Below are 13089 nucleotides of genomic sequence, written 5' to 3' on the forward strand. Positions count from 1 at the left end.
CTTTGAACTTTAGTATGTTTGTTTCTAAGAGCATATTTCTCTGACGTGTAATGTAACAAGGTAAGCTTATTCATTAAGTGGTCTAATGAGTTTCATGAACATAGCATCTGGTTCATATTTTGGTTACCGAAAATCATATTACGAAAAGCAAACTGCTGAACACATTTTATTGTGTTTAGGAAATGCAGTGAGCAACAAAGTAAAACCAAATAATTCCTTTCTTCTGATAGACATTTGACTTAAAATGCTGGTAGTGCTGAGCATGTTACATAGTTTTACAAACCAGCTTCGGTGGTGAATATAAATGAAAGAATGACTACACCTTAAATATGAAAATATCTGAAATTCAAAAGGTATGTGTAGCTGGACGATCGAACGATCAATAATTAATGGGGATATTTTGGCATTTTTTTTATTCTTGCTAATTGTAAATGTTAGTGTATGTGTAATGCAATGCATCTAACTTACTTATTAAGCATTAGATGTTATTAACATTGGAAAAGACATTAAAAGAAAAATATGGGTGCCATGTAATACTTTCCTTAGTAAGACATTGAAAAAAGGCTGTGCTGTCTGTGGAAAAAGAAGGCTTCACACAGTGTGGTAACTGCAAATCATGACCATGTGCAATTAAAACCAAAGGAACTTCTTACTGTGTTTGCACTATCCATAGAAGTATGGATAATGTGAATCGGGTCATGTGGTACATTCCTTGTAGTGTAGTTAGAATAAGATGTTGATTGGGAGAACAAAGTAAAGGTGGGCAAAAGCATACGCTGGCAATAGAAATAAGAAAAAGCCATAGCGTATGGCATTACACTTCAAGAAAAATCACAACGAAAGTCTGGAGGATTTTGGATTATCTGCGTTATTGGAAACACTGGTGAGCATAGGAAATAGTGAATTGATGCTGTGGGGCAAGGAATCATCTGCCCTTAGCCAGAAATTCAGTACAGTATCTCCCAGGGGTCACAATAACGATGAGATAAATTTAACACATGACATACCTGTAATGCAAAGTATTAATACTGTGCCGTGGGAATAATTAACCACACCTATGAGCATCATTCCCGAGGAACTGTGAAGGATTAGGGTTCAAAAGCTGTTAAGTCTGCCACTAATTTACTGTTGCACCGGAACTACAAACTAATAAGTTAGTCAGTCAAGAATTCTTTATTTCTGCCAATATGACCATAAAAGCACAGGTAAAAAAAAATACATCACAATTCATACCTAATGCATTTCAAAGATAAAGTGTATGTGCAATATCAAAGAATTCCATTTAAAAATGATAAAATGCAATACATACATAAAAATAATCCTTCGCAACATTTGGCTTTTTAAAAAAGCTGGGGTTGATACCAATATAAGGTCCCAGAAAGGTGATGGAGTGATCAGATTAAGCAGAGCCTGGTTTTAAAATAGTTTGGCGCCACACCACATGGAGAATAGGTATCGGGAGACAGAATACACAATGGGCATACTAGTATCATATTTTAAAATCCTATAGGCTTCCGCACAATGGTTTGTTCCAAGGTTTCTACATATCTGTACTCGCCTTCGGCGTCTAGCCTTCTTGTATCCCGGGCCACAAAACAGTTCATGTTGAGCTGTCTCCTAGATGTGATTGCAAGCTGGACAACCCTGAGTTGAAGTCATCCCCCCCCCCCCCCTTTATTTTTTAAGGTGCCAATCGGCAATGCTCCGTGCCTGCTTGTAGGAACAGCTTTTTTGCAAGGCGGGGTTGGATGGCATCGAGAAATGTTTCCAGGCTATATTGCTCTTTAATCTCCAAGAAGGATGCAGTCATTTTACTAGTTGCCGGATTCCTCTTTAACTGATTAATTTTGTAATCCCTAAAGATCTGTGACAAGGTCTTCCTGGATATTAACATACTGCTTCTTTCAGCGTTAGTCCATAGTTTACCCATCCCCATAGCTTCTAAGGGGTTTTTAATATATGCCAGCCATGGGATTTTGCTAGCCCCTTTTAGGCTCAGCACTTCCTTTAACTCAGCTCTAAAAGACTAATAAGAGGAACTGAGATAATCGCATCCCAAAAAAGTTGAGCCGATAAAGTGATTCAACTCAATTTAAATGCAAATTTAAAATTGGATTGAGAAATCCCCAGTGCTCAACTTCAGGCTGACTTAGCTGTAAATTTGGGCCCAATCAGTTGGTCACTTTAAAATTGTACAGTTAATAGAAAGAGAATTAAAAAAAAAACTTTATAAACGTATGTAGACGATAGATGAGAAGTCTGATTGGTTCTCGAACATCATAAATAATGATGACTGTATGGTGTCACAGTAAAGTCCAAAGATAATGAGCAAACAAAACATTAGTTAGGAACTGCTACGGAATGCAAAAGTAGCCCTAATATGAGCTCCGGTGTACCACAAGTAAATTTGGAAAGAGACTGTGAATGAATGCTAAAGAGAAAATAAAATGTGCAGGTCTTTGTAATTTCTGGGACAATGATGGAAAGTACATGCATGCCCAAGTAAATAGTCTTAACTAAGAGACGTTCCAGAAATAGATAAAGAACACAGTACAGTGACAGGAAAGGAGAACAGAGACATTGTCAATGAAACTGGGAAAGGACTACTGTTGCCTGAATGCTTTGCCAACACATAAATAATGGTAAACAGATCGTGTACCCTAACCAAGGTGTGATAACAATTGCATGAGAAGTAGAAAGACCTTTCATGGACAGAAAGACGATTGGGATAAAATTGCTTAACACACTTTGCAGACACTTTTGTTAATGAGCTCTTTTTCAAGTATGCTACAGTTTTATAGGCTTCTGTTCTAAATGAATAGAGGTAAGTCCCTCACTTGTAACCGTGGCACACTGTGACTATACAAGGAGGGATATCTGATTTATTCCATCAGAAAAATTAGGTTAAAATGACAGTTATAAAGCAAAACAAACAACCACTGAAAAGCCCCCGTTATAGTGACTCGTGCCCCCACTATGCACCTCTCCTGACTTAAAGCATGATTTCACTTAGACCATCTTAAATTACATTATCTGAAAGAGACCATTAGTTATAGATTCCTTACCTTAGAATTACCCCAGGGGTCAGACTGGATCCGGAGAATTTTTTCTCTAGCAGTACCCCTGCACGTCGGTAGGTGGAGTCAGTCGACTCTTTATCCGCCGTCGTGATTGCCAGGATGACGTTGCGGTGGCTATTTAGACGCTTCCCCTGCGCGCTGATGTCCGTTTTTTTCTTTTTCCGCGCCATTCTTGTGCAGGTCCGGAGAGAGCTGCCCCTTCGTCATTTCTTCACTAAACTTTTCTTGACTTTTGTCGACTTCTGTTTGAGTCTTCCGACTCCTGATGCAGGAGAAATGTCACATCGACAGACCAAATTTAAGCCATGCGAGGCCTGTAACTGCCTGATGTCGGTTACCCACCTTGTGTGCCTCTGGTGCCTGGAGCATGCCCCAAGTTGTGCTCCGACTGCCGGGCCATGAACCCAAAGTCTTTCCGTGAGCAGCCCCGATAGTTATTGGAGGCCCGTCAGTTGGCTCCGCATTGTTCGAGGTCCCAGTCGAGAGGAAGGTCACAGGACCACTCCTCTTTAAAGTGAGATCTTTGGGTAAGTTGAAGCACAAGAAGAAGGCGAAGAAGCTGCAACGTTCTTTGCCTACACCCCGTCTTCGGAGCCTGCTCCAGGGATGGCTCCACGCTGTCCTCCATTTCCTGGTGCCGGAGCACCCCCTGCCCAGCTTCAAGCTTTTAACAAAGCACTTCACAGCATCTTTTGGCAGTCCGACTCCGCCGGCGTGCCTTCGGGCCCCTCAGACTCGGTTGAGGGCCCTGGGACTTAGAGGCCGGCAGCTTTGGCTCTGGCGCCGGAGAGCCCTCAAGGATCCAGGACTATATCCGGATCAACGTCAATCGACCTCACTGGACCTTTGCCAACGCACCCGGCACCTGTCATGCTCCCGACTGGCGCCGCCCCCAGCCTCAGCCCCGACTTGGACCTGGTGCTGGACTGACGTCAGTTGGAACCGGAACTGGAGGGCACTTTTGTGCCACTGTTCATCCCTGGCGTTCCTTACTGAGGAGGGTGAGGAGCACTGGGAGGGGTGTATAGACTCTTTAGCTGAACAGCTTGAGGAGCCGGACTGGCGAGAGGACCTGAGTGACGCTAGTGGTCTGGATACCTCCCCGGACCTTGGCATGCTTTTCCCCCTACCGTGGCTACGGAGGAGGGGGTGTCCTATGCAGTGGTGTTGCGTAGGGCTCCTGAGGCCTTGGGCCTCGAGCTTCCTACAGTGGCAGTCAGGACTAACGTCCTGACAGAGGTACTTCAACATGCAGCATCTTCTTCCAAACCCCTGCCGCCTTTCAATGAAACCCTCACAGACGTCCTTCTGGGCACTTGGCCCAACCCCAGCACAGGGGCCCCTGTGGACAAGATGATTGCCCTATGCCACTGCCCGGCCCCGGGCGACCCACTGTTCCTCTCCCAACACCCACCCCTGAGTGCTTGGTGTTCCAAGCCTCGTACTCTAAGGGATTATTCCCTACTGCTCCGCCAGATAGGGAATCCAAGAAGCTGAACCATCTTGGGAAGAAGATGTTTTCTTCCGTCAGCTTAGCGCTGCGGTCAGTGAATACCCACGCCTCTTGGGCTGTTATTTCCATACAGTGTGGGATACGGTGGCGCAGGCGCTGCCACAGTTCCCGAAGGAGTCGCGGGCCGTTCTCTCCAGCGCAGTGGCTGAGGGTAGACACGCAGCAAAATTCATGATCCGTTGTGGGCTGGATACCACCGACTCACTGGGAAGAACGGTTTCCACGTCAGTGTCCCTGAGGCGCTACGCCTGGTTGAGGACGTTTGTTTTTTCTGGGGATATCTAATCCACACTGCTGATCATGTCCTTTGATGGCCGTTGCCTTTTTGGTAATGAACGAGTACATAAAAAGGGTAACCCTGTGTCCCTCAGAACCTGGGTAAGTATAAATGAAAACAAAGGTGGTTCTGTCGGGCAAGAACTATCTTAGTAGCAGATGCTCAAAACAAGTAGCGAGAAAAGTTTAAAGCAACCTCTAAATTAAATCATTGAGGCACCAAATAACTCAAAAGGAATGGGTACGAGAAAATCACTCTGTATTGTTGCTTTTTTCAGAAATGTTTAAAACATCCAATAAACTCCAAAGGAATGAGTAAGAAAAAATAACTTGATACTGTTACCTTAATCTGAATTACTTCATTCAATGATATCCAAAGTAAACAATCAAAAGGTAAATGCTGTCAACACGATATATTCCCATGAGTGATGAGTAAGATTGGTGACAATGGTGCTCTTAGTGCTCAAAAGATGAACAATATATACAGTGAAGGCATATATACAGGTTGAAAGGTCAAAGAGTTATTTATACAGCGATTCCTATCCTAAGTTCGATGGAATACTGGTGGTTCTGAGCCTAGAAGTACGTTGATGTTTTGACCCTAGTGGTACCCCAGTGGGGGGTCACGGCGGGTCTTCCTCAGGACGAGAGGGGTGGGGGGGGGCAGGTTGACAGCCCTTGGGAGGCCGGATCAGTAGTGGCCTTGAAGGTGTGGAAGGCTGGACTGGTCAAGTTGAGTCACAACCTCGAAGGGCCAGGTAAGTCGTGGCCTTGTGGGTGTGGAGAGGTGGACTAGTCAGATAGTCACCATGGTACTACGGCCAGTCCGATCGCCCTAGTGATAGACTCTTTAGCATACAGTGGTGACTATCTGACTAGTCCACCTCTCCACACCAACAAGGCCACGACTTACCTGACCGTTGGAGGTCGTGACTCAAACACAAGCTTGGCCTAAAGAAAGGATGAACAAGAGAATCTCAGAAGTAGGGACAGAGAGAGGATCCACAGCCTTTGCTGTGCACTATGCCACAAGCTTGTTACACCTACAGGCGTATACTGTCTTAGTGGAGGGACGCCTGGCTGCCAAGATGATGTTACAGACTTGGGTGGAAGGTCAAAAGCTGTCAACTGCTGCCGTTCAATCTCTGCACAAGGAGGTGGAGGCTGGACAGGTTCGGGTGAAGACCGTCCCCTGCTGCTGCGACAGAAGATCCTCCCATAGGGGCAGTCTGATTGGAGGATTGATGGCCATGGTCAAGAGCTTGGGTACCAGACTCTTCGTAACTAGACTGGAGCCACAAGAATGACTTAGGCCGGGTCGCGCTTGATCTTCTTCAGCACTCGGGCAGAAGTGGTACTGGCGGAAAGGCAAACAGGAGGCCGCAGTTCCACTCACAACGAAAGTGTTGTCGAGCGAGTGCCGCCTTGGAAATTCCAATGCGCAGAACTGCTGACACTGTGCGTTCTCTTCGGTGGCGAGCGGATCTAACCAAGGCTCTTCCTACTGCTAAAAGAGACCTTGCACCACCTCCGAATGAAGAATACATTCGTGATCCATCATGAACAGACAGCTGAGCTCGTCCGCCCTGCCATTCAGAGAACCCGCCAGGTGTTGAACCACAGGGACATGCCCTGATGTTTCAGCCATGTCCAAAGGCGAAGAACCTGTTGACATAGGGTCCATGACCCCACCCCACCCCGCCCTGTTTGGTGCATTACCACATGGCGGTGGCGTTGTCTGTGAATACCTGCACTATTCTTCCTTTGGTAGAGGAAAGGAACGCTTTCAGTGTTGAAAGCCGAATAGCCCGGAGCTCCAAAAGGTTCATGTGGAGTTCAGACTCCGCCGGAGACCAGAGGCACTGTTAAAGGCTACCTCTAGGCCATATCTGCCTTTCTTCGCCTTCCTGATCAGCCTTCTCTTTTCAAGTATCCTACTGTAAATAGATTTCTAAAGCGCCTTACTCATCTCTTTCCTCCTTCTCCTTTCGCAATGCCCCAATGGGACTTGAATCTTGTCCTCATTTACCTTATGTGTGCTCCCTTTGAGCCACTGCATACATGTCCTCTTCGACTCCTTACTTTGAAGACTGCCTTCCTGCTCGCCATCACCTCTGCTCGCAGGGTGAGTGAGCTTTAGGCTCTATCCTCAAAGCCTCCTTTCCGTGCAGTCCATCCGGACAAAGTGGTCCTTCACACTAGGCCCTCTTTTCTACCCAAAGTGGTTATCTCTTTCCACATAGGTCAGACCATCACTTCACCCACCTTCTTCCTGCCCCCGCACCGTTCCAAAGAAGAGGAGAGACTTCACCGTCTGGACCCAAAACATGCGCTGTCCTTCTACCATGACCACACTAAAGAGTTCCAGGTGGACGATCAACTCTTCATTGGTTATGGGGGTGCCAAGAAAGTTCAGAGCTTTCAAAAATGAACCACCTCTCCATGGGTAGTCCTATGCTTTAAAATCTGCAATTCATTGGCGAAAAAGGAACCTCCAGTGGGACTGCGCACTCGCTCTACCAAGGCAACGCGTGCCTCAACTGCTTTGGGACGTGGAGTTCCGCTCATTGACATTTGCCAGGCAGCCACGTGTTCATCCTTGCACACGTTTACCAAACATTATTGCTTGGATAGCCAAGTCGGGAGAGACAGCTTTTTTGGCCATTCTGTTCCCCAGGACTTTCTGGTGTGAACTTAGTTTGCAGACCCACCTCCGGTGTTGGCATTGCTGGGGTATCTATTCTAAGGTAAGGAATCTATAACTAATGGTCTCTTTCAGATGAACAAGTTACTTAACTTTGGTAACAATGTAGCAGTTGGAGACATATATTAGTTATAGATTCCTTACCGTACCACCCATCCTCCATCCCGTCCCACCCATCTTCTAGTGTGAGGGACTCCATTTCAGGGCCCTAGTTTTGTGCACCCGTGGTCCGTGCCTTGCATGGATCTGTGCTCCTGGCTTGGAAAGTCGTGTCAGAACTGACGTCCGTGCACAGGGGTGGCTTCTAAATAGACCTCGCAACGTCATCCTGGTGATCACGACGACGGACACGGAGTCGACCGATGGCACCTACGGACACGCAGGGGTACGGTTAGAGAAAAAGTTCTCCGGATCCAGTCTGACGCCTGGATCAACTCTAAGGTAAGGAATCTATAACTAATATATGTCTCTTACAGATACATTGTTACCGAAGGTAAGTAACTTGTTTGTTGTCATCACTGATGAGCTCACATGACCTCACCAATGACATAGTTGCTGAGGACATTTATGATCTCACAAAATAGTTCCACAATGATATCAGGATATGCCTGACAAATAATATTTGAAGGAATAGTTTGAAAGCTTTTCTCCTTAAACGTTTGTCAGTCTTTCAAACTGCATGATTAGCGTCGACAATAACATTCAAATTCATCTCTCGCTGATCTCTAGAGTTAACACCAGGCACAATAATAATCCACAGTTGGTAACCTGTCCTATTCTGCAGGTTCATATGAAGTGTAGGCTTTTTCTAGCTTACATTTGATACCATGCTCAAGGTGTGGCTTTTTGGGAAACGGTATGCTTGGTTTGCCATTGCCATGAACTGCTGGTCATGGCTTAACTAGTGAACAGCAGATGTGTCTTTCCATAACCTATCTACTACTTGTTACTCCATTATCTGTGTAGAACAACACTTCAGATTTTTTCTTGTTCGTGAATTACAAAAACACCAGATTCACATTACCCATCTCCCTGAATCTTGTTCACACAGAGTATGTTGTGCTGGGTGCTCATTATGCAAGTAGTCTATCCTTCAGTCACGTTCTGAGGTTTCACTCCTTTTCCGCATTATTGCATGTCTACAACTTTAAAGAAAGGTCCTATCCTACAGTTTCCTGTACATAGTGTGTTATGCAAACAATATGTTCTTTACTTAATTGCCTAAGACATATGATATCACAAAATGGCTCCACAATGTCATCCATATACTACAGAGAAAGAGTTTGTAAAGGCATAGTCTGAGAGTTTTTATCCTTCAGTCACACTTGGAGGTCTTGCCCCTTTCCGCCTGTATATCTACAGCTTTGGAGAAAGTGTCAAGATTGCTGTTTCTTGCATGTAACATTTGTTACACAAGTATTGTGTTCTTGAAGCACACTCTGACTGAAGTTTGAAGTAAACTAGGTTCTAGCTCCCAAACATGTTGGCAGTTCATACATACTTAAATCAAGGTTGACCCTACTAAGGGTTAAACCCAGAACGTTATTCATTTTATAATTATATGCTAAAAAAGTTGAGAGCAGGTATTTGTTAAGATGAAAATCAGCAGCAAAACAAATGTCTGTCATGCAGTGCTTTCGTTACAAAACCCCTTTTGACACAGAGAGGGGAAAGAGGGGAGACATTCCAACCCTGGACTCACAAGATCACTGTTTGATATTTCTCCATAAACTCCATACAACGCTAAAACCAATTGATGAATCAAACGATAGTCTGAGTTAAATCAGCTAAGAGTTGGAACTTGGTTATTACTTAAATCACCACTGTTCGATTAATCTAAGATTTAAGTACTCATACCCTCGTAGATATTAAACAGAAAACATTTGAGATGCCAACAACATTCCTGAAGAATCTTGAATAACCGAATCTTGGAATAAATGTTGAGGACATTGTATACTTTGATGTTGCAAAGGCAGTCAATAGGGTCTATGCCTTTGAATCTTATCTAAACTGATCAAGTGTGTGGCTTATCTTGCACTGATCATCTGCTTCTCTCTCTTCAAAGTAGATCATTATTAATAAATGGGACAATGCATTGAGTCTTTCTAAAAGGTATCTTAATTTTTGTTAGATGGCTAAAGCTTCACGTCCTTGACATTGGAACATTTCCATCTTCTAGTCTTCTATCCATGTTTTATTGAATGGAGGGACAGAAGGGGACTTGGAGATCATAAGTTGCTGCACCATATCTCAACCACCTTCCTTCTCCAGTTTGGTAAAATAGGCCCTGCAGAATACCTCTCACAGAACACAAACAATATCTCTACCCTCCATCCTCATGTGAAGACTTCTCCTTTCGGCGCGTTGGAATACTAGGAACTGCTTTCCACTTGAAGTGTGGCATCATGGTTTCTTATGTGCTAGACTCGCTGCTGTCCACGACTAAACTGTTGCAATGAAATTGGGGTTTCTTCTCTTCCCATTTCAGATTTACTATTTCTGTAATGCACTTACATATTTTCTTGAGTAATTATAGTATATTTAATAGATGTAAGTATAAGTTGGACTGAGAGTAGGCTTAAGTAGGAACCAAGGTAGCATTGAAAGTAAGGAGAGATGATTATGAGTTGGAGTAGGAGTAAAAGAATAGGAGTGTGGATATTAGTGTTAACGACTGACACTTAGCGTGAGTAGGGGTAGTAAGGGGTAGAAGTAGATGCAAGACCAGTGATGGGAGTAGAGGTAGGAGTGAAGTAAGGAGAAGGGATTGGTGAAGAGTGGGAAGAGGCGAAAGGGTGTGCCTCCTTTGTGATAGATGATTGCTTAATTATCAATGTATAACAGTAAAACGCACTCTGTGAGGACTAATACACCCAGTAGTCAATAGTGTTATGGCAAAATGACATTTTCCTATTAGCTGCTCCATAATGTGAATACCACTTCATCAAGCAGCTGTTGGAAGGACTCGGCCAAAGCAACCAATTCCTGAAGGTGGCTAACCCATAGAAACTGTATAGTTTGTTCATTGCAGGATGACTGGCGTCAGCTAACGTCCACTGTCAGCCAGACATAAAAATTCAGAGAATATACCCATGATGAACAAGTGGTGGTAGAGGTGAATACAATTTTTCAACTCCTTTTTAGAGAGAAGTATTTGTGTTTTCCTTGCTTGATGCTTGGAAGAAGATTGGGAAAGCTTGCTCTAAGTTAATTTTATATCGATCACTACAAAATAATGCACCAATGTCGGGCAAATAGAAGAATGCTTATTCAAAATAACGTATTCTCTTTCCTCTATATTGTTCAGCTTTTATCTTGCATTTTTTTCTTTCTTTTTAAAGCTGGCATTTATAGAATTTAAAGTGTTCGTATTTACTAAAACTGCTTATATTGCGTGCTTCTTTCTAAAATAAAAGCTTCATATAGTTACTGTTTACAGTGGAGCACAGGACTCCAAAATTAAATACACATCTTCATTTTGTTATTCAAGATTTCAACAGCACATTGCCTTTCTACGAGCGAAGACTTTATCTTTTGTGGTTGCAGAGATGGAACTGTGAGGGTTTTCAATTCCCTCAATCTGCAGTACGTCACAAACTTACCAAAACCTCACTTCCTGGGTACGGATATTGCTAAGGGAGTAGATCCAAGGTAAACATTATTGAACTTACTCTGTTAATGAAAAGTGTGTGTTTGAGGAGATGCGTTTCGTAACACTTGTAGAATTTTATCAGTTTACATTTGTAATTTGCAATTAGGAATGTGCGTCCTCCTTATGATGTCTTACAATTTACAACAATAAAACCCTTTTAAAACTCTGATTCCTAATATTGAACGGTTTTCGCCAGTCCTCTGAACTTTTGTCATCTTGTTATTAAATACTGGGAAATACTAAAAAGTAACTTTTTTTCCTAGCCTCCTTTTCAGAAAGAGTCCAGATTCTCAGTATCCTGACACCATTGCTGTGGCGTATGACCCTTGCAATCATTGGGTAACTTGTGTATATAACGATCATAGCTTGTACGTTTGGGATGTCAAAGATACAAGGAAAATTGGGAAAGTGTGTTCAGCCCTCTATCACAGCTCCCACATTTGGAATGTTCAGGTGAGATTTTTTTCTGTTTTCTCAAATGTTCGTATTGTGTGTGTGTGTGTATATATATCTGTGTGTACTTATGTATGTGTATATATGTGTGTGTGTGTGTGTGTGTACTTTATGAGAGAACTTGCCAGGTGCTTCTCCTTACTGCCATCCCGAGACCAAGGGCTAGAAGAAGCCCGAAACGCGTTGGGAAATGTATGGCCGAAATCTCTGTTCTACTTACTGTGCTCCTGATCATTGCTGCCTTGCAGAATAAAGATGTTCAACACGATGTGAGTGGGCCTCCAAGTTTTGGGTTCTCGCAAATGTAATATGTGGCTGCCTGCCCAGGTCGCCGAGAGCCCCTCTCCGCAGACGAGTGTGTCCAGCATCGCCACGAGTGCGGAGCAGTAAGGAACACCGTGTTGTTCTGCGAGGTGTTTAAGTGGCTTGACAGCGGTCGCGTGTTGATGCAGCAACCCCCTTGGGCTGAGAAACATTACTAGGAGGTTGGTGGCGACTTCTGCTACAGACTAACATACTCGCATGAAACTCGAACAACCATAGTGCAACGAGTGCTCCCACCCACTGGGCGGGACTGGGTACTCTATGAGAGAACTTGCCAGCTGCTTCTCCTTACTGCCATCCCGAGACCAAGGGCTAGAAGAAGCCAGAAAAGTGTTGGGAAATGTATGCCCGAAATCCCTGTTTTACCTACCGTGCTCCTGATCATTGCCGCCTTGCAGAATAAAGATGTTCAACACGATGTGAGTGGACCTCCAAGTTTCGGGTTCTCGTAAATGTAATATGTGGCGGCCTGCCCTGGTCGCGGAGAGCCCCACCCCGCAGACGAGCGGGTCCAGTATCGCCACGAGTGCGGAGCAGTAAGGAACACTGTTGTTCTGCGAGGGGTTTAAGTGGCTTGACAGCGGTCGCATGTTGATGCAGCAACCCACTGGGGCTGAGAAACATTACTGGGAGGTTGGTGGCGGGTTCTACTACAGACTAACATACTCGCATAAAACTCCAACTACCATAATGCCGCGAGTGCACACGGCCACTGGGCGGGACTGTGTACTTTATGGGAGAGCTTGTCAGCTGCTTCTCCTTACTGCCATCCTGCCTGTTTTAGATACCACCTATTTAGGGTGCTGATATGGTCTTTGAAAGTGGAATGTAATATTTGCCCTGAAATTTAACAAGGAAGAGATACAAGAGGATCACACCTCATCTCGGGTGTTTCGGGTGTTTCTTCCACCCGAACACATTTAAAAAATAATGAGGTCATAGTGCATTTTAGGTTTAAATTAATTTTATTGTTTTTCACACAAAAGAAGTCAAAGCAAGAAACCTAGACAAATCTAAGACCTCGCCTACATCCAATTGCCGGTGAGGGAAATTAAGAGGGTGAATATAGTTTGAACTTGAGGGGGAG

General features: G+C 44.2%; 1 protein-coding gene across 1 annotated transcript in view; it reads left to right on the forward strand.

Annotated features, from left to right (window-relative positions):
* The window catches only part of LOC147692216 (WD repeat-containing protein 62-like), an 846473-nt gene that overhangs the window by 66449 nt on the left and 766935 nt on the right, over nucleotides 1-13089 (forward strand). The window contains exons 8-9 of the mRNA XM_086938490.1: nucleotides 11064-11224; nucleotides 11489-11678. Of these exons, the coding sequence (XP_086794616.1) occupies nucleotides 11064-11224; nucleotides 11489-11678 (351 nt within the window). The remainder of the gene's footprint in view (nucleotides 1-11063; nucleotides 11225-11488; nucleotides 11679-13089) is intronic.

The sequence above is a fragment of the Lissotriton vulgaris genome, chromosome 9 (assembly GCF_964263255.1).
Source record: "Lissotriton vulgaris chromosome 9, aLisVul1.2, whole genome shotgun sequence".
Lineage (NCBI taxonomy): Eukaryota > Metazoa > Chordata > Amphibia > Caudata > Salamandridae > Lissotriton > Lissotriton vulgaris.